Source organism: Monodon monoceros, unplaced genomic scaffold, assembly GCF_005190385.1.
Source record: "Monodon monoceros isolate NGI ecotype Baffin Bay Population unplaced genomic scaffold, NGI_Narwhal_1 Super_Scaffold_5, whole genome shotgun sequence".
NCBI classification, from domain to species: Eukaryota; Metazoa; Chordata; class Mammalia; order Artiodactyla; family Monodontidae; genus Monodon; species Monodon monoceros.
Window position 1 is genome coordinate 93889118 of NW_021703782.1, and position 27644 is coordinate 93916761.

The window sequence follows — 27644 nt, forward strand, 5'->3', positions numbered from 1 at the left end:
CACGGAGCTGCTGAGAGGAAAACACAGATCTCACCTTGCTCCCCTGTTTAAGCCCTTCAGAGGCAACCTATCATTTTAGGTTAGCAGGCAAACCTCTGACACGACCCACTGAGTCCTGTGTGATCTGGCTCTCCCACCAACAAGCCAAGTGTGGCACCTGCCTCAGGGCTCTGGCACATGCTGTGCCCTCTGCCTACGTCATCCCTCTCCTGCTCCTGCCCAGACTTTGATCTCACTAACCTCCACTTCTCGTTCAGTTTACGGCCCAGACACCGTGTCACTACCTCAGAGAGCCTTTGCCCTCTCCCTCTGGCCTCTCCCCCAATCTAAACTAGGTATCTCTGTCATTCTCTCTCATCAGACACAGCACCTTTCCTGCATGGCACTGAAAGTCTTTTGTGATTAGAAACATGTGCAGTTTTGTTTTGTTTTGATGTGTGTCTCCTTCACTGGGGATAACCTCCACCAGGGTGGGCACCTGATCTGTTCTGTTCGTGCCGTTAACCCAGGTGTCCAGGGCAGTACCCAGAACCCGGTGGCACTCACAGACGTGTGTAGGTTGGAGGATGGACAGTCAGCGGGCTGCCCAAATGAAATGAGATCGTGTCCGTGAGTCTCTCAGCCCACACTGCCAGGCCCAGAGCTCCCCGCATGGGGAGCTGTGAAGAAGCTGAAGACACCCAGACAGAGAGCAGCCTACCTTGTTGGTCCCCTCTGCTGTGAGATCCCCAGGAAAGCTATGAAGAAAGAAAGCATGTTCAGCCTCATGTCTGAGCAGTTCAAACAGGCACGGGGAAGGGAACGGCTGCTTTGCTGCGGGATGAGCAAAGCTTTGGGAGAACTCTGGCCTGCACTCGCCGGGGCCACTCAAGGGAGTATCAACCCCTGGACAGACGGGCAGCTTCTGTCCTCCTGACCAACCACGTGGATGGCATTTCTAAAACCATGCAAGGTGGCCTCCTGAGTTGTTTCCAACCCTACAGGGGCCAGGGAGGTAACAAGGAGAGGAGAGACGAAATGGCAACTGCCTCGTGGCCTCGGGGTCAGGCCAACGTTAGGGAGGGTGGGGATGAGGTCAACTGGAGATGCTGAAGTGCAATGCGCTGGTGCAGCTTGGTTCCAGTCTATTTTCACAAAAAAACGGGGGCTCAAGCAGCCAGGATCCCTGATTTTCAAGAAGCAGCCAGAAATCCAGTTTTTTTCCATGGGAAACCAGATGACCTTTTAAATGTTGGTAGCTAATTTTTTAAAATTATAATACTGTGCAGGTGAAAGGAAGAGAGGAAGAAGGGAGAAAGAGATGCTCTGGGTGTGTTTGGCTTGGGGGCCACCAGCCAGTCTGAGACTTCTGATGGAAGTCCAAAGGTGACACTTTACATTATTAGCAGCTGCACAGCCACCTGGCAACTGTATCTCACTTTATGACTCCCAAGGCCCTTTCACCCAAGTGACGCATGGGATCCTCAACCACATAACTGGGATGGGGGCTGGGGTTATGATTCCCACTCCTCAGACAAAGCAACTGAGGGCCAAAAAGTAAGTTATGTGATTTGCTGGGGGGCAAATAAAGAACGGGAGAGCCAGATCCTGTGGCTCAGCTTTCCAAGGGAAACCAAGGCCAGGAGGGGACAAGGGATGTGCTCGAGGTCCTGCCCGGCAAACGGGAGGGACCCCGGGGCTGGGACCACAGGCTCTGGGAATCAGCGCAGTCTTCACAGGTCAGGGCATGGTGCATGGCGAAGAGGTGGGAAGGGCTGTTACTGGCTTTCAGAAACGGCCCTGGGGTCCTGGGGCTCAGAGCGAGAGAGCAGGGCAGCCACACCCTATTGAGTTTGTGGCGGTGTCCCCGATCCGGGAACTGGCAATCCACTTGGTCTTGTCCACGGTGGTTCGGGCACGGGGCAGCCTCCCGACATCCTTCACTGTCAGGATGAGGTGCTGGGATGACTTGAGCAACCTGACCGCTTCATCGTGCAGGATGTTGAGAAAGCTCTGCCCATTCACCTCCAGAATCTGGTCCCCAACCTGCCAAGACCACAACACAACACAGTCACCTGGGCTGTTTGCAGGACACCGAACATCAGGGCTTCAGAGCCCCGATCCCAATTCTCCTCCTGGGTAGCCTACCAAGGAGGTCACCGAGCCTCAGAGAGTCTATGCGGGTCATACAGCAGGAGGCTCGAAGAGGTTATGTGAATTCCTGAGGGTCACACAGCAAATCAATGGTAGAACCAACTATCCAATCCTGATCTTCAACTCATGTTCCTGTCACTGGAAAGGGCCACCTCCCCTCAACTTAGCAATGGCTTTGAGGGATGTGTCTATGAGATTCCCAAGGGTCCCCTGATCTAGAAAACAAAAGCCATTTCAGAGGCCTGGAGGGGGCTGGAATTGGGGGTAGGATGAGGTGTGAAGGCAGAGTTCCATCATTTTCCTTTCACACTTCTACATTGTTAAAATTTTTTTACAAGCATTGTAAATTTTTTTACAAGCATGCATTCTTATATTACCTTAAAGTGTAAACCTCATTTTAAGTTACTCAAGAAAAAAGCAATAAATGAGAAAACTAGCCTTCCATTAAAGGAATAATATATTGCTTGGATTCTTATGACAAGAAGGCGGTTCGGGGGCTTCCCTGGTGGCGCAGTGGTTAAGAATCCGCCTGCCAATGCAGAGGACACGGGTTCAAGCCCCTGGTCTGGGAAGATCCCACGTGCTGCGGAGCAACTAAGCCCGTGTGCCACAACTACTGAGCCTGCACTGTAGAGCCTGTGAGCCACAACTACTGAGCCCACGTGCCACAACTACGGAGCCCACGTGCCACAACTACTGAAGCCCGCGCACCTAGAGCCCGTGCTCTGCAACAAGAGAAGCCACTGCAATGATAAGCCCGCACGCAGCAATGAAGACCCAATGCAGCCAAAAATAAATAAAATAAAATAAATTTTAAAAAAGAAGGCAGTTTTATTTTGTAATATAAGAACATCTTTTTTAATGAAAGGAGTAAAAACAGAGAGAAAACACTAGCCTTCCAATAAACATAAGTATGTGACAAAACCAGAAGAGGTTGGCTGGGAAACTGCTGCAATGTGACCTGGGACATGTCAGAAGGACGTGCAGCATGTTTAAACTCGGAGGTTCGGTGCTTTTCCTCTGTTCACCGATGGGTGACCAGAGGGGGCTGCCCAGGGTCAAAGCCCACCGTGGCCTTGAAGGGCAGCCCCATAATGCCAATTATTTTTTATTTTTTATATGTGTTTATTTATTTATTTGGCTGAGCCGGGTCTTAATTGCGGCACACTGGATCTTCATTGCCGTGTGTGGGATCTTTTAGTTGTGGCAGGCAGGCTCCTTAGTTGAGGCTCACAGGCTCCTTAGTTGCGGCTCACCAGCTCCTTAGTTGCAGCGCTCATGTGGGATCTAGTTCCCTGACCAGGGATCAAACCCGGGCCCCCTGCATTGGGAGCGTGGAGTCTTAACCGCTGGACCACCAGGGAAGTCCCCATAATGCCAATTATTCCTGGCTGCTTTTCCTTCTCCCCCCGTCCCAGCCTGCTGATGGCACATGGTCACCCCCAGGGGCGTTTTCCAGCATTTTTCAAAGCAGAATTTGGAAAAGGTGAGCCAATTGGGAATTTGGAAGAAAAAGAGAATAAGATGTGGTGATGAGGCTGAGAACTGAAACCCTGGTCCCCAGTTTCTCATCTTTTCTTTAACTCCTCACCTGCTGTTGGGGAGTTTCCAGAACAGAAAGTGGTTACAAATTCAGACTTTCCGACCCTCCTCTGCACCAGCGTTGATGTGCTCAGAGAAGGCCCACTGCATCTTTGCCTCCACAACCCCATTCAACATTTCCTGCACACCTACTGCGTGCCAGCCTCTGAGCTGGGGCACCACGCACAGCCAGACAGATCACATCCTGCTCGCAGGCTGCTCAGCGGGCTCCGTTTTGTGCTATAATTGGGTTTTCCCACCAGCCTCTCCACGCTATGTCCCCAAGGCCCGGCACACAGTGGGAATGCAATAAAAATTCATCAAATGAATGAAGAGTCAGACACCAGCCCCTCCATTCCTAGCTCCAGGACCATCTCTGCTGCAGTTCAGTGGGGACTAACACATGACACCAGCCTGGGGCCCCAAGTTTCAAACCACTTTTAACCAGACGCTGACTGTATGTCAAGAACCTTGTCTGTCCCTTTACATAGTTTTCCTTATTTAATATCTTCAGTATCCTGCCAAGTAGGTGTCATTGCTCTGCATCTCACCAGAGAGAAGACAGAGGCTCAGAGAGGTTAAGTAAATAGTTTGTGGTCACAGAGCTAGTGAAGAGGACAGCTAGGGTGTAAACTCAGGTCAGGTCCCAAGGCCCTAGTGCTTTCTACTACTGGGCTGCTGTCGGGCTTCAGATCCAGCATGTCCAAAGCCTGCCATTCCTCCCTAGCCCTGCCTGCAGCATCCAGCTCTGAAAACCCACCCCCATCATAAACTCTGCCTTTATTCCCTGAGTAGACTCTCCAGGAAGTCTCACCTTCCTCCCCTCCCATCGGTCCCCTAACCTGTGTCCCCACCTGCTCATACCTGAGCTCCTGAGCTGGCATCCTCCTCCGTGCATTAACTTCTAAACTGGCCTCAGACCTAGCACGCGATTAACGTTTCTTCAACTTTTTGCTTTCAGGATATCCTTCCCGGCTTAAAAACCTCAACAACCCCTACAATCCAGGAGGCAGCGTAACGCTATGGTTAAGGGTTTCAAAGACCATCAGATTCAGGTCCAAATCCTGGCTCTGCTACTTTCATGCCACATGAGCTCAAGCAAATTCCCCAATGAGCTTTTGTCCCTTAGTTTCCTCTGGTGTAAAATGGGGAATCCTAGCCCAGGATTGCCCTCCAAATCTCTACAGTCATCAGCATGTGTTTCCCAACGCCACCAGCAATATCAACAAATTTTTTCTCTCTTTCTGCATCTTTGAGCTCCCTAGTTGAGAAACTGGGGTCCCTGAGAACTTAGGCAACCCCAGCTGGTTTCCTTGTAAAACAGCTAGAGGTGAGACCCAACACCTGATTCGGGGCTTGGCACACAGCAAGTGCTCAATAAGTGCTTGTGCGCGGAGGTATGGATTTCGCCACTTCCCACTGTGCCTCTCTCCCAGCTGGTGTTCCCCAATGCTGAGAAGCAGAGCTGTGTCAAAGGAGAGCTTAGCAGGCAGGCATTCGGGCCTTACTGAGAGCGGACGGATGCTCTCAAGGCAAGGACGGCCCCCTCGGCCCACATCATCACAGTCTCCCTGAGTAGCGGCTCTACCTCTCCCCTCTGCCCCTGGTTGTCCCCCCACAGATCCGAGCTGGAGCCAGGCTGTACTTTACATCTGCTGAAGTGCTCTGTTCCCTTAAGTATCCCTCTCAATAGCTTTGGCTTTTGTTAAGCTAAGGAAGTCAATTTTAGTCTTTCCCACACACTTTATTTCATCCCAGCAGTTTAATTAAAGGAAGTAACATCTGAGAGACCAGATAAGTGAGGGCATCCTTTCGTGAGCAAGCCTCTCCCTACAGGTCCAGGCCTGGGGGAAGCAACTCAATTCTACAAGCACCTACCTGGCCCCTCACAGCGAGGCTGGAGAAGCAGGGAATGTCCCAAATATTGCATGGGACGTATGTTCACTAAAAAAAGTATTCGCTCTTCAGCTGGAACTCAGATTTAAATGGTGGCCTGTATTTTTATTCGCTAAATCTGGCAACACTGAGGTCGGGGTGTCAGTAGCCTCTGGGGGCAATGGTTCTTGGGGGTGTGTGTACCGATTTAGTGCTCTCGTTTCCAAACTTCAGTTACTCTCCCTTCCCTGAGCTGGGCACCTGCTGTTTATGCAGTGCTGTGAATCACCAGCACACATTTACTGCAGCCTCCTCGTAAACATTAACATCCATGAAATGTGCTAATCACATTTCCCCCCCAAAGTCTGCTGAATGAATCCCTACCCGATCTGTGAGTCAGTGTGGGGTTCATGTGCGATCCACTTGGGGAACAGGTGTGAAGTAGGAGTCACACTCTGGAAACCCCAACTTAATGGGGGGGGTACGTGAGCCCGTCTTCCCCATCTCTTTCCATCCTCTCCTATCTTTCTTCTTCTTCAGAGCCTGTTTGAAAACTGAAGCTCTAGACGGGGCTGTCTCCACGCAGCCCTCTGCAGCATCTGAGTTGGTCTGAGTGACTCCCATTTCTGTGTCCAGCTCTCTCTCTCATTCCCTCTACTTGTTGAAAAGCTTCCCGAGGTCCGGGAGCCCTGTCAGAACAGGCGTCTGCATGTTCACTGTCATTCAGAATTCACAAGCCACGTTCAAATAAATCCAGTGTCTCACGTGCTGCTCACAGCAGCCCCAGGCCAGCAGGCTGTGGAGTCCCGTCCCTACGGTCCAACAGAAAGATGCCCGTCGTTCTGAAGCCAGGCAGCCATGACACAGTGGCTGTGCGGTCCTGCACCGCTCCAGTACACTCCTCGTCTGTAAAAGGCACATGACACTGCCCGCCTTTTCCAGGTCTCTGAGAAGCAAGTGGGACCACTCAGCACAGAGCCTGATATTCGAGAGGCTTTCGAGAGATTTTCATTCACTTCCCTTCCAAATGGCGGGGACAGGTTGACATGTCAACTTGCTCAAGGTCATGGTCACACGTGGACGGTGAGCCAGCATTGGAGCCCAGCCTCTCCCCTATTCTCCCCCAACCCTGTGCCACCTTTACCCCACACAGTGTCTGGCACGCAGAAGGCATTTAGTAAACGGGAAGGAACTGCAGAGACCCCTCCTCTCTACTCTCCCATGCTCACTTCCACTCACTTCCACTCACTTCCCCTTTTCCTTTGGTTTGTGCAACGTGAAGTCCAGGTGGAGTGTTTAAAGGTCTTCATCTGGCTCTTCTACTAAAGCACTCCCCCCCCCCCCACACACACAAAAAACACCTAAGAGCTCTCCATGTTCATTCATTGAAATGTTACTCTCTCCTTCCCACGGTAGCCAGCTCTGAGTTAGATAACCCGGGCGGGGGAGGGGGAGGGGGAGGGCAGATTTAAGGCAAAAAGGAAAAAGGAAAACGTGGCTACTGTCAGGCCTCCCAAGGTCCCCTACATATGGGGAGACAGGCAGCACAGGGACGTGTCAGGGACCACAGAGCGAGGCAACAGCAAAGCCCAGACCCTGAGGCTGATTAACCAAGAAAACACCCACCAGCCCAGAGCTGTCAGGACACGACTCCCTGGAGAAGGGAGAGACAGGAGCAGAGTGTGCTGAGTGTCTAATATTTGCTCAGCTTTCCGACAGGCGCCGATGGGAAGGACGTAGAAGGATGAACAAATAAAGGAGGCTTTCTTTTATTTGTCACCATGGGCGTCCTATTCATCACCAGTGATGAAGGAGCAGAGGGTGGAGCGCGGGAGTGCCCTTCATTTTAAGGCAGAGGAAAGACTCCTCCAACATCCACAGCCATCGAGTGACAGGCTCGGGTTCGGGATGCTCCGAGGAGAGAGGAAAGGGACTTTAACGAGGACAGGACACTGATTTTCCCCTGAACTTGGCCAGCCAACCACCAGGAAGCAGGAATTCACTCCCCCTGGGTCTGAGGCCCCTGGAGCAGTGGAAAGAGCTCAGCAGGCTTAGGAGTGAGCTGGCCTTGGTAATGATCCCCTCTTACTCCTTAAGAGACTTGCGGAAAATAATGTTACCACTCTAGGCCTTGCTTCCCTCAAAACGGGATAAGACCAGCATCTGTGAAGAGTGGTACACCAACTAAATGAGAAGCCATTTGCTGTGTGGTTACTGAGCACAGACCCAGGGGTCTTGCCCTCGGGATCTAATTCCAGGCTCTGCCACTTCCCAGCTTTGTGACCAGAGGTAATTTCCCTGCCCTCTCTGTGGCTCAGTTACCTTCTCTGGAAAATGGGAAAAGCATCAGTGCCTACCTCATAGGTCTGAGGATTAAATGAGTTAATACACTCTCCACTGTATCCCCAGCACCTAAAACAGCACCTGGCACATGGTAGGCGCTCAATGAATATTTATTGAATGAACACTTACAAAGCAGATAAAACAGTATCCAGCATACAGTAAGCCCTCAATAAATGTTAGCTGCGTTTTTGAAAACCATGTTTACCCTTAAAGTGACCCTTGGTCACTCACCAACCAAATATTGCAATTCTGCCTCCTCTGAGTCTCTCAAAGCCATACCCTCCGCCTCTCCACCTTCCGTGTCAACACTCACACGTGATGGCCACACCCACGAGGCACATACTGTTATCCCCATCTTACAGATGAGGGGCTGAGGCCAGCAAGTGAAGTGACAAGAGCTGGGACTTGGCCTTCGTTCTGCCAGCCTGCCAAACCTCTGCTCGAACCAGTATTGGCTCCTCCTCGAGGAAAAACCAGCCTATCCTTCCACCTCTGACATGACCTCTCAGGCCCGGGCATTCTGCCGTGCACACAGTAGGTGCTCTGTTCTTGCCTGCTGCAAGGAACAAACGAGCCCAAAGAACGCATGGAAGGATGGCAGCAGGGCTGAGCTCTCACATCAGAGGGAGGCAGGGGAGAAACCTGCCAACCACTCGACCCCTGTGCTGAGCAGGAACCCATCCTCTCTGGATGTGCACACCAGTGGGAGCCTCGCTGGGCCAGGGCCTCCTTCTTCACCACCTTCCCAAGACTTTACTGAAATGGATTTTGCGGCTTCAAACGAGGACTCCGCTGACTGCAGCATTACCACAACGAAAATTCAAATTCTATTGAAGAGTTTTATTGCAATTATGAATCTTTAATAGTCTTCCATGTCAGGTTTAAAACTTTAATGGGCTTGTTTTCTTTCTTTCTTTTCTTTTGGTGAGCAATGCAGTTTTAATGAGATAACATTAGTTTCTTCCAACAGTTCAGAAGTCAGTAAACCTTGTCTGTATCTTTTTTTAAAAGGTCAAGGTAAATGCTCAGAAGGTTCCTAGAACAAGCAAGCTGTGGGTGAGGGCTGGGTCTGGGTGAGCTCATCACACAACCCTCTCTGGTAAACCTTGCTCTCACAAGGGCAGAACCCACTCGGACATGCCACGGATGGAACTGGCGGACCTGGTGCGTTCTGACTTCCTTCTGGTTCCTTCTTCTCACACTAACACGTCCACTGTCAGTCCTTGCTTACTCTATTCAGGACATGGGCAGCCCTCAAAGAAGGCCTACTCTAACCCCCAGGTCATCAGTGGAAAAACTGAGGCCCAGAGAGGGGAAAGGACTTGCCCAAGGTCATACTCTGAGTCAATGGTGGAACGAGGGCAGAGAAGCCACTCCTGAGCTCTTCTCACAGGACAGTTTGGCTTTCAAGTAAACACATCAGAGCAATTACAACGGTCAAACCCAGGAGGAATAACAGCTATGGAACCCCTTGAGCACCTCGCTCAGGCCAGTGGCCTCGTACAATTTGGCTCTACACTTAATAAGCACCACCTGAGGCATGGAATGGTCTAGCCTGTTCTATAGATGAGGGCAGTGAGGTTCAGAGAGGTGAAGTCACTTGCCCAAGGACACCCACCAGTCAAATAGCAGAGCAAGATATGAACCCAGCCCAGCTGCTGTTCTGAGCCCCAGACTTGTACCAGCCTACTCAACATATCAACTCAGATGATGCAAAGGCACTCTAAACCAGCACTGTCCGAAAGAGCTTTCTGCAGTACCAGCCCCAAAGCTCTCATCATAGTTCGAGACCATGCTGGGCTGTAAGCACTGAGTTCAGGGCCAGAGTCCTGCACCCCCCTTGCATGGCACATGGGAGGCACCCCACCAATGCCTGACAGAATCAGTAACTTGTGAATAAACAATTAGATGAATGGATGAACAAATATACGAACAAGCAAGCTAGTCCCCTTGCCCTTTCTGGTTTCTGTAGACAGGCAAGAGACATTTTCCATTTATGTAAAGGTCTAGTTTGACAAGGCCAGGGCATGTAGGGAGGCTGGGTACTTGCAGCCTGGCTCTGCACTGCAGCAGGGAAAAAAACATCCAATTTGTCAATCACAAGTGAGGGAAAGAGGTAAAAACACAAACCACAATTTAGTTTTGGCTGGAATTTCACTCTGGGAAATGGTGCGCATTTATCCAGCCCTTCATTTTGGAAGAGAGAAAACTGGGGTGAGGGGTAGAGAAAATATGTCATGGGTCTGAGGCCTCCTGGTAAGTTGGGGTAAAGCTGGCCTGGAACTAGCCCTCTCACGTGCTTTGTGCTGTTCCACAGACCTGTAAAAATCAGTGAGTTCTCAAGTTCAAGCCTTCATATACACAGAGTGACCAATCAGAAGAGGTAGAGTATATACTCTATGCTCTATACTCTACATTTATAATGGTGACAGAAGAGAGAAAACAGGAATCAACTTAACAGGAAATGTGCAACACACATGTGAAGAAAACTTATAACACTCAAAATGGACTCAACAAATAGGAAAAGAAAAAAAAAGAGATGGCCTGTTGTTGGAAAGGATTCAGCATCATTAGGATGTTAATTCTCTCTCATTTGAATATTTAACATTATCCCCATAAGAACACAACCAAGCTTTTGTTAGATAAGCTGACATAAAAAGTTCATGTGAAAAAATAAAACTGCACATGGAGGAACCCAATCTGAAAAGCCTTACATAGTGTATGATTCCAACCACGTGACATTCTGGAAAAGGCGAAACTACAGAGACAGTAAAAAGATCAGTGGTTTGCCAGGCGTTTGGGGAAGGAATGGGGGGATGAACAGGCAGAACACAGAGGATTTTTAGGGCAGTGAAACTATTCCTATGATACTGTAATGGTGGATACATTTCAGTATACATTTGTTGAAACCCATAGAATGTACAATACCAAGAGTGAACCCTAATGTAAACTATGGATTTTAGTTAATAATAATGTATCATAATGTGGCTCATCACTGTAATAAAAGTACCACACTAATGAAAGATGTTAATAATAAGGAAAATTGTGTGTGAAAAGGGCGGATGGAGAAGGGGTATATGAAAACTCTCTGCTTAATTTTTTTTAATCAACCTAAAATTACTGTAAAAATGAATCTGTTAATTTTTAATAATTTTTAATTAAAAAATCAAACTACGAGAACAGCTATGAAAACCCTGATACAGAATTGCTACAAGAGGAGGTACCAGATACTAAATCCTGCTCTAAAGCCTCTGCAATTAAACTGTGGGGGACTGACCCGTGAGCAGATGGACAGACAGGGAAACAGGCTAGAAATAGGCCCAAGGACACACAGGAATGTAGTACATGATAAAGGTGGCATCACAAATCATTGTGGTGAAGATGGGCTTTTAATACATAGCACTAGGATAACTATGTAGCCATTTGGAAACAGATAAAATTTGATCCATATCTTATTCTGCACACAAGAATAAATCAGATCTGCGTGGAGTTCAGGGCCAGTGTGCTAATCGGAGCTTTAAAAAGAAAAATGTATTTACAAGTGTTAAAAGAAAAAAATGGATAAAATGCTCTATATCTAAGAAAGGTTTTCTAAAGAGACCTCAAATTCAACAGAAGAAAGAATTGGTAATTAAACTAAATGATAATTTAAAAAACTTGCACATTGGGGAAAAAAAAAACCTCTATAAGCAAAGTTGAAAGAAAATGACAACCAAGGAGAAACCATTTGTAATACATGTCACAGATAAAGGGCTAGTAAGCCTTAATATATAAAGAATTCTTAAATTTTAGGGGGAAAAGTCCAAAATCTTGACAACAGAAGGATAATAAAAGACACATCCAAGTTACAAGAAGACATAAAAATGGTCCATAAACATATTAAAAGATGTTCAATTTCACTCATAAGAAAATTACAAATTAAGCTACATCAAGATACCCTTTCTCACCTATCAGATAGGAAACAATTAAAAACTTGACAGCACCTGTCGGGCATGCTCAGACAAGGCTGGTGGGAATTCAGGATGGAACAACTCTTATGGAGTGGGATGTTGCAATATTGACCAACTATATATGTATTTACCCTTTGACACAGAAATCCCAACTCTAGAAATTTACCCTGAAGATACACTTCCCAAAGTGACAAAATACATATACATGGAGTTACCCACTGCATCATTGTTTGTAACTGTAAAATACTGAGAACAATCTAAGCGCCCAGACAGAGGACAGCAGTTGAATAAAGTACAGCAAAGCCACACCGTGGAGTACTATGCAGGTGTAAAAAAGAATGACAAAGACTTCTGTGCAATGACGTGCAGTGACTTCCAGGATGCTAAATTTTAAAAAATTAACTGAAAAAGAATATCTATCGCATACTACCTTTTATATAAGAAAGGCAAAAGAACATATACATGTATCTGCTTATTCTTGCACAAAGAAACAGAAATAAGCCAGAAATTAGCTTATTTAGTTGTCTTGCGAGGAGTGGTGGGGGTGGGTAGAAGGGATGTGGGGGAGAAGTAATAGTCTGAGTACGTTTTTTAGGTAGTTTCGATGTTTTTGTTATTCAAAAAGTAAAATTAAATCAATAAAGATGTGGGGAAGCCCTACTGAATTCCAGCAGAAACAAATGAACCTATTTCAAATCAATAACAGAACTAAGGTGAAGGGGAAAAAAGAAATAACCCAAGTAACACAGTACTTTGACTACAAACACTCAGTTTACAGACAAAATGTACTGCAAACAAATCAGAAACACAACTTAGTGGGTTCGTTTTCCAGTGGTATGTATGTGGCAACTGCAAAACTACTTTTGTATCTTGTGCGACTGGGCAAATGATAAATATAATGAACCATCTAGACAAGAACCAAGAACCTCCCTCAGGGCCAGCACTATGCTAGGTGTTGGGGATACAGTATGTACTGGACTGTATTAGTACCCTATAGCTGCTGTGACAAATTATCACAACCTTAGTAGCTTAAAAGGACATAAATTTATTATCTTACAGTCCTCAAGGTCAGAAATCCAGCATGGGTCTCATTGGACTAATAAGGTGTCAGCAGGGCTGAGTTCCTTTCTGGAGGCTCTAAGACACAATCCACTGCCTTGCCTTTTCCAAGCTTCTAGAGGCCACCCACATTCCTTGGCTGTGGCCCCATTCCTCCATCCTCAAAGACAGCATCTTCGGGTTAAATCCTTCTCATACAGCCATCTTCCTTGTTCTCTCTTATTATTCTCTCCTCCACTTTTTTTTTTTTGCGGTACGCGGGCCTCTCACTGTTGTGGCCTCTCCCGTTGCGCAGCACAGGCTCCGGACGCGCAGGCTCAGCGGCCATGGCTCACGGGCCCAGCCGCTCCGCGGCACGTGGGATCTTCCCGGACCGGGGCACGAACCCGTGTCCCCTGCATCGGCAGGCGGACTCTCGACCACTGCGCCACCAGGGAAGCCCCTCTCTCCTCCACTTTTAAGGCCTCTTGTGATTACAGTGGGCCCACCTGGATGATCCAGAATCATCTCTCTACGTCAAAGTTAGCTGATCAGCAACCTTAATTTCATCTGTAATCTTAACTCCCCTTTGTCATATAACCTAACATATTCACAGGTTCTGGGGATTAGGATGTAGACATCTTTGGGGCTCATTATTCTGCTTACCACATGGGTGGCACTCAAAACACGGTGGCACTCATGGCTAGCCAAAAAGAACCAAACACTAAAAGGCTTTCACCACCCCATCTGGGTGAGAAAGTGTAACAGGGCATCTGGCATTTTGCCAGCTGGAGCACACTTTGGCTCAAACTTGCTAAGAAGTATTTGACAAAGTGGTACAAAACTTTTGCAACTCTACTTCTAGGAATTAACCCCAAGAAAATCATGAAGACTATGCAAAACAAAAAGTTTGAAAAATAATTTGGACCCCCCCCCTCTTAAATGTCTATGAATCCATCACTCAAATACCCTATGGTATATCCATACAGTGATGCTATAAAGTCATAAACAATAATGTTGCAGAATACCTAATGACATATAATTATTTTTTCCAATTAAACTTAAAATTGCATCTAATAGAAATAGGCAAACAGTAAACCATGGGTATACACACAAATTGTAAAAATCCTGCCTCGCCAAAGCTCCCTTCCCTTAAAAACACGTCTCAGGCCCCCAGACTACTGAAGTCACAGTCCCCAGGACTGAGACTAAGAAGTAACCACCATTACACATATATAATGGGGTACTACTCAGCCATAAAAAAGAACGAAATTTTGCCATTTGTAGCAACATGGATGGACTTGGAGGGATTTATGCTAAGTGAAATAAGTTGGACAGAGAAAGACAAATCTATGACATCACTTATATATGGAACCTAAAAGATACAACAAACTAGTAAATATAACAAAAAAGAAGCAGACCCACAGACATAGAGAACAAACTAGTGGTTACCAGTGGGGAGAGAGAGGGAGGGGCAATATAGGAGTGGAGGAGTGGAAGGTACAATCTATTAGGTATAAGATAGGCTCAAGGATGTATTGTACAACATGGGGAACATAGCCAATATTTTGTAATAACTGTAAATGGAGTGTAATCTCTAAAAACTGTATAACTGTAGGGCTTCCCTGGTGGCGCAGTGGTTGTGAGTCCGCCTGCCAATGCAGGGGACACGGGTTCGTGCCCCTGTCCAGGAAGATCCCACATGCCGCGGAGCGGCTGGGCCCGTGAGCCATGGCCGCTGAGCCTGCGCGTCCGGAGCCTTGTGCTCCACAACGGGAGAGGCCACAACAGCGAGAGGCCCGCGTACCACAAAAAAAAAATTGTATAACTGTATAAGTTTTGTAAAAAAAGTAACCACCATGAACAGTTTCTTGGGCATCCTCCCAGGAACTCTCTCCACATATGTAAGTATGTACAAATATACGTCTCTTCTTAAAAAAAAATGGAATCACATAACACCACTCTGTACCTTAATACTTTGCAAAGGTCTTTCTGAAATGGAAAGATGTTATGGAGGATGGCGGAAAGCAAATAGTCTGACCCCAACTTTGCTGAACTATTTTTGTCCACATCCTATGCCCTGTGAGCGTAACACTCTGGAAGAACAGACACCTAGACTGCTGCATGAGGTTTTCCCTTAGTGTAGGATTTTTTACATCTCCTACAGTGGTCATGCTTTACTTGTGAATTCAGGTTTTTTAATGTTATCTTAAAATTGCCCAACTAATGTGGTCTTCAAATGTGTTAAAGAGACTGGGAAGGAATATGCCAAAATGTTCACAGGAGTTGCCTCTGAGAGGTGAATTCCAGGCAATTTTAATTTCAAGCTCTTTATTCATTTTCCTCTGCTTTCCAGACTGCATATGAAGACTATGTTGTTGAGGGTAAAGAAAATAAATTCAAAAAAGAAATGTAAAAATTTGCCAGGGGGGCATGATATAAAGCTAACATCTCCCTTGACATTTGGGGGTCTGGGGAAGAGCGGGCCTGGGCCCTTGGCAGATCTGCTATGCCACCCTGGAGAAGAATCTTTTTTACACCATCCAGTCCAATCCTTGCCTCTTAGTAATTTGGGATAAATCATTCTCGTCCCTCTCTGGGCTCGGCAGCTTGCTGGCACAGATAGGCTGGGAGGCGATTTAAGCTCTTCTGGAAAGATCCCCTGAGGTTTCTCTCATCTGTTGCTCCTTTTAAAATCTTACTTCAATTGGAAACAACTAAACGCCTGACTTCAAGGGAGTGGTTAGGTAAATTATAATTCGGCCAGAAGACGGAGTGTTATCATGCAGCTATTACAAACTGCACTTATGAGAAGTTTTTAATCACATGGGAAAACGCAAGTGAAAATGTGGGATGCAAATTAGTATATACTGTATAATATCATTGTGTAAAAGTGTACAGAGAAAGGAATAAAAGAAGCTACATCAAGGTGCTAACAGACGGAAACAACCCAAATGTCCATCAACTCACAAATGGACAAACAAAATATGTTATAGCTACACAACAGAATATTATTTCACTATAAAAAGGAATTTACTGATATATGCTACAACACTATGTTAAGTGAAAGGAGTCAGACACCAAGGCCACATATTCTATGATTCACTGATATGAAATGCCCCAAATGGGCAAATCTTTAGAGACAGAAATGGGGAGTGACTGCTAAAAGGGTACAGGAATTTTTTGCACGGGGTGGGGGAGATGATGAAAATGTTTTAAAATTAGATGCTGGTGATGGTTGTGCAATCTTATGAATGTACTTCACTGATTTGCATACTTTGAAAGGGTGATTTTTATGGTATGCGAATTATATGTAGAAAAATAAAAGATGTTAACAAAGGTTGTCTTTGGAAGGTAGGATATCTGGGTCCTTCTACTGTCGCATGTTTTTGTGTGTGTATTACATATTGAATCTATTCCTTTAATAGCTGGAAAAAATAAACAAAAAGGAAACAAAGTCCCCCAAAGGGTGTGAGTTAATAGTTCTAGTACACAGCCCCACCCAGGCCTCTGGACTCCCCAACCTCTGAAAGCTTTGGCCTCCTTCTGTCTGCCTTACAGCAAACAGCTCCTTGATTCTGGAGTTAATGCAATCAGTCTAAGTGCTATGCGTCTCTCCAGGTTTGTCCAGCCATCGGTGAGGCCTGGGAAAAGCCAGGGTCTCCTTCCGCGCCCCATGCCCCCTCGCCCTGCCTCTCCTCTCGGTCAGTCCCCAGGTTCCCCTCAGCACACCTGTGAGCCCCAGCCCATGTCTCTGTGCCTTTGCTCTTGCTAGTACCTCCCTGAAGATCCGTTCCTTCACTTCTCTACCTGGTATAATTGTCCACAGTCAACACCCCAACCAGATTACACAAGGGCAGAAAGCACGTGTCTTTTGGCTCCTGCTTTTGCGTCAGGCACACACACACGTTTAACACATCTCAGGTGCCTGAGTGAATACCCTGTAAGGCCCAGCTAGGCAGCTACTTCCTCTCTGCAGCCACACTGGCTCTCCTCCCCTGGGCTGATGGCTCCCTCCCGAGGTCCCAGCCCAGGCAGGGGACTGCAGTAGTAACTGCAAGGATTTTGAACCAGCTCTGCTTGGGTTCAAGTCCTGGCTCCACCACTTCCTGGCTGTGTGACCTTGGTTAAGTCATTTAACCTCTCTGAGCCTCACATCCGTGAACAGGGACAAAAACCTTTTTAAAAGGTGGCTGTGAAGGTTTAAAGGAGCTAATATATGTCAAGTGACTGTACATAGTAGATGCTGTGTGTTATTCAAATATTACGTGGTTTTGGTATTAATATGGTACCTAGCTTGCTATTTACTCCTCCCTCCTCCTCAGTAGACTGAGATTTGAGAACAGTAGCCTGTATCTTTGTCCAGCAGTATCAACAACCTAGGAGCTTATGAGAAATGCAGAATCGCAGTCCCCATCCCAAATTTTCCAAGTCTTATATGCTCTCCTAGAACCTTGCCACTCTCCATCAGGAGCTGTAGTGGGTTGAAATGTGTCTCTCCCCCCAAAAAAGCGATGTCCAAGTCCTAACCCCCAGTACCTGTTGAATGTGACCTTATTTGGAGATAAGGTCTTTGCAGATGTAATTAAGTTAAGGATCTTGAGATGGGATCATCTTGGATTTAGGGTGGGCCCTAAATCCAATGATTGGCATCCATAGTAGAGAAAGGAGAGAGAGATGTGAGACCCAGAGACATGCAGGGAAGACCAAGTGACGAAGAGGCAGACACTGCAGGGATGCTGCCACAAGCCAGGGAATGGCAGGAACACCACAAGCTGGAAAAGGCAAGGAAGGATCTTCTCCTAGAGCCTTCAGAAGGAGTATGACCCTGTCGACACCTTGATTTGTGGGAGAATAAATTTATGTTGTTTTAAGCCACTAAGGTTGTGACGATCATTTGTTACAACAGCCCTAGGAAACTGATACAGGAAGTAAGAGTTATTTCCTTCCCCTTGAACCTGCCTTCTGAGGCTGGGTCATAAAAAGAATACAGCTCTACTTGTCTCTCTCCCAGGACCCATGCCCTCAGAATCCCTTTCTAAGCCACCATGCTTAGAAGAAGCCCAAACTAGCTCTGTGAGAAGATGGCACAGGGAGGCCCATGCAGGGAAGAGCTGGGGGCCCCCGGCCAGCAGCCTAATGCCAACCTCCAGACATGAGACAAAACAAGCCTCCCAGTGGCTCCGGTGCCCAGACTGAGTCTTCCAGCTGTAACCTGAGGATCACGGAGCCGAGACAAGCTGCCCGGCTGTGGCCTGTCCACTTCCTGATCCGCAGCAAGGCTGAGCAGAATCTGTGGCTATTGCACACCTCTTGGTTTGGGGATAGTTATGAGGCCATAATAACTGCAGCACTTGCTGAATTATACTCTGCACTTGACAAGGTCCCTGATAATTTGTATGCATGGTCAAGTGCCTGAAGCGCTGCCCAGCATGGTTACTGACCTCTCTCAAAGCCCGTCACGTGTGCCCTATCCCACAGCAGGGGCTAAGGAAATGCTCGCTGATCACTGCTTCCCTTATGAAACGGCGGAACAGGCTGACCTCAGATCCAGCGAACCATGCACATCCTCGATATACAGGCACCGAACTTGGCATGGCCACATGTGGAGCCAGAGGGCAACTGACGACCCTCCCGCGCTGGTCAGTCCCCGCCCAGCTCCTCGGGCCCTTCCCTTGGCCACCTGGGACAGGGATGATAAGGAGAGCCAGCCCCTGGAAGCCCAGTCTGCCTCCTGTGGACAGCATGCTCATGGGGGCCATGGGCACCTGAACGAACGCTCTCCCCTTTTGCTGTGACCAGGGCGAGCCACAGCTGGGCTCCTGCTTCACAGTGGCCTCCCTGCAGAAACTAAGTGTTACTCTTTTTGGCAGTAGCCTGCCTGGGAGCAATTACTACCCTAGCAGGGGCCCCTTTAAAAGTCAGGAGGTAGGACTAAGCAACTCGGAACGTTTGCAATTTACTAAACACACATTCAGAGGCTAGTTCAAAAACCGGGCTAGGAGAGCATGCTATGGAAGGACTGAGAATGTGGCACAGCCGGTGGGAGTGGGGTGGGGGGGCGGAGGCTAAAACTGTCGCCCAGCACGTGCCAGGATTCTCAGGAAAGAAACCACCTTCTGGCTCCTTGGAAAGGGTTCATCATCTGGGCAGATCCATCAGCTACCCGAGAGTTTTAGATGCCATCAAGGACCAGTCTCACCCACGAGCACACACACTCATGTGGATACTGAAGACCACTCACATAACCAGAGCTACCATTTGAGGGGAGCTTATCCTGTGCGGGCACTGGGCTTTACCTGCATTCGCTCATTGAGTCTTGACAACATGGTACTTCGGACACAGGTGGTGGTGGTGCTGGTATCATTATTTTGACTATTTTTAGAGAACCTGGAATCTATGGGAAGCACAACTCCTCCCGCACAGCCCTTGGAAGGGAAGCAAGATGCCAGCTGGAGGTTCACAGCTCATGGATTCCCACCCAGGAGAAAGAGGTGACCATCACACCCCAGGGAAAGGCAGCCCCAGGGAAAGGCCTGGCAGAGAAGGCCCTGCTCCGGCGAGGGGCTTGGGAAGGGAGGCAAAGCCAGTCTTCTAAGGTGGAACTTGGCAATGATGTGAAAGCTGTCATCCCACCTCTTGCTGAAAGAGCCAGGGGACTTTCAAGGCTCCAAGCAATCAGGGGCTGCTCTGCCACAATTCCTCGCAAGCAGGCTCCGTGCAGGGCCAGGGCTGGCATGCCGGCGAGGAACTGAAGGAACAGCCTGGGTTTATTCCATCCCGGTGGGGCAACGTGCCAGACTGACCCTTCACCGGGGAGGCAGGACCCACAGCGGAAAGTACATGGGTGGGCATTAGAGCTGAGAGCCAGGCCTGTGACCTTGGCCAGCCCCTTCCCGGCATGTGACCTTGGGCAAATCACTCCCACTTTCGGAGCCTCATTTTTCTCATCCACAAACAGAACCAATTCTATTTACTTACAGGCTTATACTGAAAACCAGAAATATTTTTTTTAAAGCCAGCATATTTTCTTTTTTTTAAACATCTTTATTGGAGTATAATTGCTTTTTTGTGTGTTTTCAGCCTTTTTTTTTTTAAATTGGGGTATAGTTGTTTTACGGTGTTGTGTCAGATTCAGTCTTAAGGTAGAGACATAACTATGCAACATGACTAATATTTTGATAATCACTTATTGTGTTGTTGGTTCTATTTACCTAGAGCATTCCTATATACATTGCAGGTTAGCAAAGCAAATGTTTCATTGGCCCCAGTCTTCTGCAAAATGTCCTATCATTAATATTGGAGTACAACTGCTTTACAATGTTGTGTTAGTTTCTGCTGTATAACAAAGTGAATCAGCTCTATGCATACGTATATCCCCATATCTCCTCCCTCTTGCGTCTCCCTCCCACCCTCCCTATCCCACCCCTCTAGGTGGTCACAAAGCACGGAGCTGATCTCCCTGTGCTATGCAAAGCCAGCATATTTTGAATACTTTTATCTGTGTTAAGTGCTTTTATAGAGATTCTCTGGCTACATCCCCACAAGTTCCTAAAGGTATTATTTTCCCAGCTTTACAGATGGGGAAACTGAGTCCAGGGAGATAAAGTGATACAGCTGGTAATTATGACTCCAAAGTGTGTGCATTTAACCACCATGTGACACTGCCTGGTAATGACTCACAGTGCCTGACACAGTGGGTATGAGAAGTGGTTGCCATTGTTATTAGTTTTCCCCAAGTAATACTTTCTTGCTGAAGTACAGCTTTAATCATAAATTCTTATTTAGATAATCTTAAAAGTTGAGCTAGGCCCGTGCTCTCCCATGGAGATGGCACACATCCAGTCATCCGGGCCCCAGGTCCCCCTTCTGTCCACAGTAGACACTACTGCGAGAGCCTTAGCTTAGCAAAGTATTCTTTCTGGCAGAACCCAGTCGCAAACACACAAGTACAAACACTTCTGCAGCTACACTAATTAAATGGCCTTGGCACACAAGATAGAGATTATTTGCTGTCCCTGCGAATGGAAAGAGCACTGGGTTTGGAAGCACAGAAACACGGACAAAGCCTTTCTCAATGTAAAATTTAAAAAACCACATTACCAGTCAGAGACATTCTGACTTCTGTGTTCAGCCATCCAGTTGGCAACGGAGGTGAGCACGTGGCCTCAGAGAGCTCTGCATTTGAATTGCCAATTCTCTGCCAGCTAAGAACACGCTTTGGGGCGAGCTGCTTAATCTCACTGAGCCTCAGTCTCTTCATCCATGAAATGGGGATGACAACAATCAGTATCTCCGCGTGGGGCTGCAATGAGGACAGGCGAGATGATCCGTCCTGGGCGGCACTGGGCTGGGAGTGGTCGGTGACTATTAGTGCTTTTGTGCTGTTGTTACTCTGCAGATTTCAGGAATATCGCTCGGTGTGTGGAGGCAGGAGCACACACACCACATACACAGAGAAACAACCCGAAGTCAAGGATTATTCACTCCTCCCTCACCTCCCAGGGGCAGTAAGCGCAAGATGCCCAATTTGCGTGAGAACCATTTTACAAAGGGACGACCCTCTAAGTCCTGTAAGAGCCACTGCAGTTGGCCAGAGGAGGGGGTATGAGGGAAGGAAGAGGTGGGAACTGGATTTCTGTGACTAAGCTCCAGACTTGCCTGAGTTTCAATCCCAGCTCCTCCACCTACCAGCTGTGTGACCTTGGGTGTATTACTTAACCTCTCTGGGCCTTGATTGCCCATCTCTAAAATGAGGATGATTCTACTGCCTCCTCGCAGGGTTGCTGGGAGAATTAAATGACTCAGTGCAGGGACAGCACTCACTAAGCACGCTGGTTGGCACAGAGGGAGCACTCCCCAGATGCTGGTGATTCCTATGATTATTACTGTCAATTAGAAATACTGGAAGACTCCTCCGCCCTAACTTACTTCCTTCTATTATTATCGCTCCTTATTAACATTATTATTATTACTACCCTCACACTGCCGTACCTTCTGCCATTTCCACCATACTTTTACTTAAACATATTCTGAATGGCCAGGAGAATCCTCCAGGATCCAAATCCAAACGCAGAGTGTGTAGAAACACTGGGCAGGTGTCACGACTGTGCTGATGTCAGAGACCTGAGCAGAAGCAGGGAGGGCTGAGGGCCTGGCTGCCAAGGGCCGTCAGTCTGTTTTTTTCCATCACACAAGCTCAGGGTTATAGGGTCTCGTGGCTAACAGGGGACGTCCTGGAGCCAATCCCTACTCCAGTTTCACCACTTCCTTGCCGTGTGATCTTGAGCAAATGACCTCTCTGAGCTTCAGTTTGATCATCTTTAATGAAGTGGATGTAGTGTCTACGTCAAGAATTGTTTAGGGATTCATTAAGGTGGAACATAAAAGAGCACTTAGCAGGGTGCCGGCCTGGAAAAATCACTCAGTGGATGTTCACTGTCACCACTCCTCTCACTGACGTTCAGCCAGCACATCACCTGGGGATGTCAGGAGTCTTCGCTGCCTTCTGTCTCCCACTCCCACCCTCCCCATTCAACACGATTTCCATGCAGAGCACACAGGAGACACAAATCCAGGTGCTGCGTCGCGCACGCCTCACTCTGGTCCCCAGATCACCAGCACCTGATGCCCACCTGAACGCCCACAGCCCTCCAACCACAAGAAAGACCCACGGGCTTGGGGTGCCCAGGGAGGGACATGGCTGCTCACCCCCTCCCTGCCACCTAGCCAGCAAGACTCTCTCCAAATCCTGCTCAAGGTGAGAAAATGGACACACTCAGGAGACATTTTTTCGTTTCTCCTTCTTGTGTTTTCTCTCTAGCGGACCACAGAGAACATTACAGATACTAAATCGCAGTAGTAAAAAATGATAACAAGATGGCTAAGATACACTTGTGCTACATTTTTGTGCTTCGACTTTTGAGGAGGGCCTTCTCATCCTCTGAAGTGGCAACAACTTAGTCAAAATCTTAGAAATCAGAGATGTCAGGTTTTGAACTGAGAAAGGAAGCACTTTTCTAAGAAGCTGATGGTTGGTTCACAAAAGGAACAGAATGAACAAGGGTCCCCAAATCACTGTGTGCACAACAGGCCAGGGAGAAAAAGGTCTGGAAGGACACGCCAACGGCTGACAGTTGTCACGTCCCGGGCTGGACAGGGGCAGGGGAGGAGGGACTGTCACTGCAAACAGGAGTCAGTGCATGACCTGACTTTTCTACAACCAGCAAGTGTTATGTTTACAATTAGAAAAAAGTTAAGATTTTTTTCTTAATGTGTATTACACTTGGCTAACTTGGTACCTGCCAGGATTCTCCACTGTAAACTTATTCTTTTTCCCTGCATAATTACAAAATATATTGGTAGAGATACTTTGAAACTATGCAAAACATCCTGTTTCTGCTTAAACTTCTGCCCACAATTTAGCTTCCATTGGTGCGTCTTGCCTACAGCAATTAATACTGTGACGTGATGTTCTAATGGTGATTTTCTCTTCCCTTACTCCTTCTACATTTTTTCATGGGAATTGTTCCTTAAGGAAGAGTGGTCGCTTCTCCCCCATTGATGTATTTATTCCGTTCTTTATGTAATTACATTAGTATGGATCCATGGATACTTACTGTCGTCTCCTTTGGCCATGAGGTGCTCTTTCAGGTTGGCTCTGTACACATCTGATAGGCGGATTGGTTGGCTGATTGATTTGGTAGCACATCTTTGTCTTCTGGTCCCAAAAGATACCCCAGGCTTCTCTGCCCTAGACCTGGAATCAATGACTCCTACGAAGAGCCCTGGTTCCTTTCATTTAGAGAATAGTATTTAGAAACTAAAATCTGAGTGTTAGTTGTACCGATTTTAATTGTGTACAATGCCTCTCAATGGATAGTGAGGAATTATACGTGTATGTACTAACTCACGCATATATACACGTGTATATTGATCTCTGTATCTATTTATCTGTGGGTAAATGTATACATTTTAGTTTTTTTTTGTAAATGAGTCCACACTGATACCTCTGAGGAGTCCTGCACCACAGGGTTTATTCTATTTTCCCTTTCATTCCTTGTAACTTTCTCTGAGAGTGAGAAACCTGGCTCTCACTATCTAAAATGTACTTATTTTTTCAAATGAACCCTGTACAAATGAAGCAGTTTCAGAATTCCTAATCCATATCCCTTTGAGAAAAAGAAATCTGCCAACCGGAGCACAGTGTCTGAGTACACTTCGTCTTGTCTTGGCCTCACAGTATTGGTAGAAACAATGTTTTTCAAAATTGCTTAGGTCAGCTTCTTCCTTCTCCACTCCCTTTCAGTGTGGTCACGGGAATCACCTGTAATAGTCAGATTCCTTTGTCTTTATTTGTCTCAGTCTGCTCTCCATCTATCCCCGCAACAACCGGGTTGATTTTTTTTAATTTATATATAACAAAATTACTCTATGTACAGTTCTGTGGGTTTTGACAAGCGCACAGACTCATGTGTCTATCACTACATGCAACCAGTTTTCCATACAAAACCATTTCCCAGGTCTTTTGCCCATTTTGACAGTTCTTTATACATTTCCAGTATAAGTCCTTTGTCGGAAATGGGATTAGAAAATATTGACTTCTCCAAGTCTGTGGTGTGTCTTTTCAGTTCTCTTAAAAGTGTGTCTTTCGCAGAGGGAAGTTTTTAATTTTCATAACGTCCATGTTGTCAATTTTTTCTTTTATGGGCCATGCTTTTGGTGTCACGTCTAAAAACTCTTTGCCTAATGCAAGATCACACAGATTTTTCTATGTATTCCTTGAAAAAAAAAATTTTTTTTTAATTTATTTATTTTGGCTGCACCGGGTCTTAGTTGTGGCACGCAGGATCTTTAGCTGCGGCGTTTGGACTTCTTAGTTGCGGCACATGGACTCCCAGTTGTGGCATGCATGCTGGATCTAGTTTCCCGACCAGGGATCGAACCTGGGCCCCCTGCATCGGGAGTGTGGAGTCTTACCCACTGGACCACCAGGGAAGTCCCTCTCCTATGTATTCCTGTAGAAGTAGTGCAGTGTTATATTTTACTTTTAGGTGTACGATTTATTTTGAGTTAATTTTCATAGAAGGCGTGAGGTTGAGGTTGAGGTTCATTTGTTGGCATGCAGATGTCCAATTGTTCCAGCACCATCTGTTGAAAGGACTACCCTTTCTCCAATGAATTGCCTTTGCACTTTGCCAAGTCCGTTAAGTATGCTTTTGTGGGTTTATTTCTGAACTCTCTACTCTGTTCCACTGATCTATGTGTCTATCCTTTCACTAATACCATATCATCTTGTTTGCTATAGTTTTATAGTAAGTCTTGAAATCAGGTACTAAGTCCTCTAACAGTGCTCTTTGGTTTCAGAATTGTTTTAGCTCCTCTAGTTTCTTTGCCTTTGCATCACACAATTTACAATCAGCTTGTAAATATCTACAAAAAGTCCTGCTGGGATTGGAATTGGGATTGTGTTGAATTTAGATCGAATAAGGGAGACCTGACATCTTAATAATATTCGGTCTTCCTATCCAGGAACACAGTGTATATCTCCATTTATTTATGTCTTTTTTGGAGTTTTCAGCATGCAAATACTGCACATATTTTGTTATTTATATCTACTCTAAACTGTATTGTTTTTATTAATATTGAATCCCAGTTGTGCATTGCTAGCATATAGAAATGCAATTGACTTTTGTATCCCTCCACCTTGCTAAACTCATTTATTAGTTCTAGGAGGTTTTTTTGGTAGATTCTTTGGAATTTTCTAGGCAGATGATCAGCCTCTGTAAATAGAGTTTTATTTCTTCTTTTCAGATCTGTATGCCTTTTCTTTCTTTCTATGGACTCATTGCACTGACTACAACTGCTGGTATGATACTGAATAGGAGTGGTGAGGGACGACATTTTTGCCTTATTTCAATCTTAGAGGAAACCTTTTAGTTTTTCACCATTAAATATGTTATCTACAGGTTTGTGAAGATGCCCTTCATCGGGTAATGGAATTTCTCTTGGATTCCTAATTTGATTAGAGTTTTTATCATAAATGGACATAGAATATTGTTAAGTGCTTTTTCTGATTACATGGTTTTCTCAGTAACATTGATTTTCAAATGTCGCACCAGCCTTGCATTCCTTGGATAAAACCCACTTGGTCATGGTGTATTATCCTTTTTATAGATTGCTGGATTTGTTTTTCTAAAATTTTGTTGAGGATTTTCACATCTATGCCCACGAAGAAGAGTGATGTGTAGCTTTCCTGAAATGTGTTTGTTTGTTCTTGGTATTACATAATGCTGGTTTCATAAAATGAGTTGGGAAGCATTCCCTCATCTTTTATTTTCAGGGAGAGACTGCATAATTTTCTTCCTTAACTACTTGGAAGAGTTCATTAGTGGAAGCATCTGGCCTTGAGTTTTCTTTTTTGGATGGTTTTTAATTATAAATTCAGTTTCTTTGACACACATATAGAACTTTCAGGTTACCTATTTTTCTTTCTTGAGTATTAGTGGTTTGTGTCTTTCAAGAAATTGGTTCATTCATCTAAGTTAGAGAATTCATAGGCAGAGAGTTGCTTGTAACATGCCCTTATTATCTAAGTTTTTTTTTTTTTTTTACTGTTACGAACTATATAAATGTTAAGAGGTAATTTTTGTCATCTTCATTAGGACTGCTGTAAAATCAGCCATAATCACAGATAAAAATACTTTTAAAGGATCCTTACTAAACAAGGTAGTAGCCACACCCTTTTCCCACCAAGAATACACAGACGGCAGCCTTGGAGAGTATTCCTGGCTCATTCTCTCCCAGCAGAACTATTTCAGGGACACACAGAGACAGAGTCAGCAGGCAAAGTCGAACCGCCAGATGATGGAGGGGCTCTGTCCAGAGGCGTCTGGACCCACCTCTCCATGATCCTCAGCCACTCCTTCCCCTCCTTCTGGTCGTCAGTCTCCCCATGTGTAAAATGGGAGGGTTGGAGGCTGGCATCTATGCATATAGATGGATTCCTGTCACTTATCCTTCATCACAGAAGAGCTGAAGGTGGCACCAAATGCCCATGGGCACCTTGGATGAGCAAACCTCACTGCGGGCCATGGCTGCTACTCAGCTTCTTCAACATGAAGGCAGGAGTCTCTGAGGGAAAGGGTCTGACTGCTCAGGCCCATCCCAGGTAGTTGTAAAAACCACTAACACCTCTCATCAGGATTCATCCCTTAACAAATCTGCCAGCTCTGTGCCGTGTTCAGGCCAGGATGCAAATGAAGCAGCGGTCAAGACTGGAGCTTTGGAGTCAAAAAGACTATACACTACCCAACGTAAAACAGATAGCTAGTGGGAAGCAGCCGCATAGCACAGGGAGATCAGCTCGGTGCTTTGTGACCGCCTGGAGGGGTGGGATAGGGAGGGTGGGAGGGAGGGAGATGCAAGAGGGAAGAGATATGGGAACATATGTATATGTATAACTGATTCCCTTTGTTATAAAGCAGAAACTAACACACCGTTGTAAAGCAATTATACTCCAATAAAGATGTTAAAAAAAAAAAAAAGACCTGGCTTGGGGCCTGCCTCAGCTGCAGCCACTGACTCCTTCATTCAAGACACCCACGGTGTGCCAGGCACTGTGTGGGCAGGGCGATAACAGTGTGTAAAGAACACCCAGTCTCTGCCCCATGCTGCTGGGATCTCAGAAAAGGGACAGTCATTAATAAATAATCCCAAATTATG

At 46.4% G+C, this 27644-nt stretch overlaps 1 protein-coding gene across 3 annotated transcripts in view; it reads right to left on the reverse strand.

The window, feature by feature from the left end:
• The window catches only part of WHRN (whirlin), an 88417-nt gene that overhangs the window by 20533 nt on the left and 40240 nt on the right, over positions 1-27644 (reverse strand). For all 3 annotated transcript variants that reach the window (XM_029203865.1, XM_029203864.1, XM_029203863.1), the window contains 2 exons: positions 1823-2025; positions 701-737 (listed from right to left, as the gene is read on the reverse strand). In XM_029203865.1, coding sequence (XP_029059698.1) covers positions 701-737; positions 1823-2025 — 240 coding nt within the window. The remainder of the gene's footprint in view (positions 1-700; positions 738-1822; positions 2026-27644) is intronic.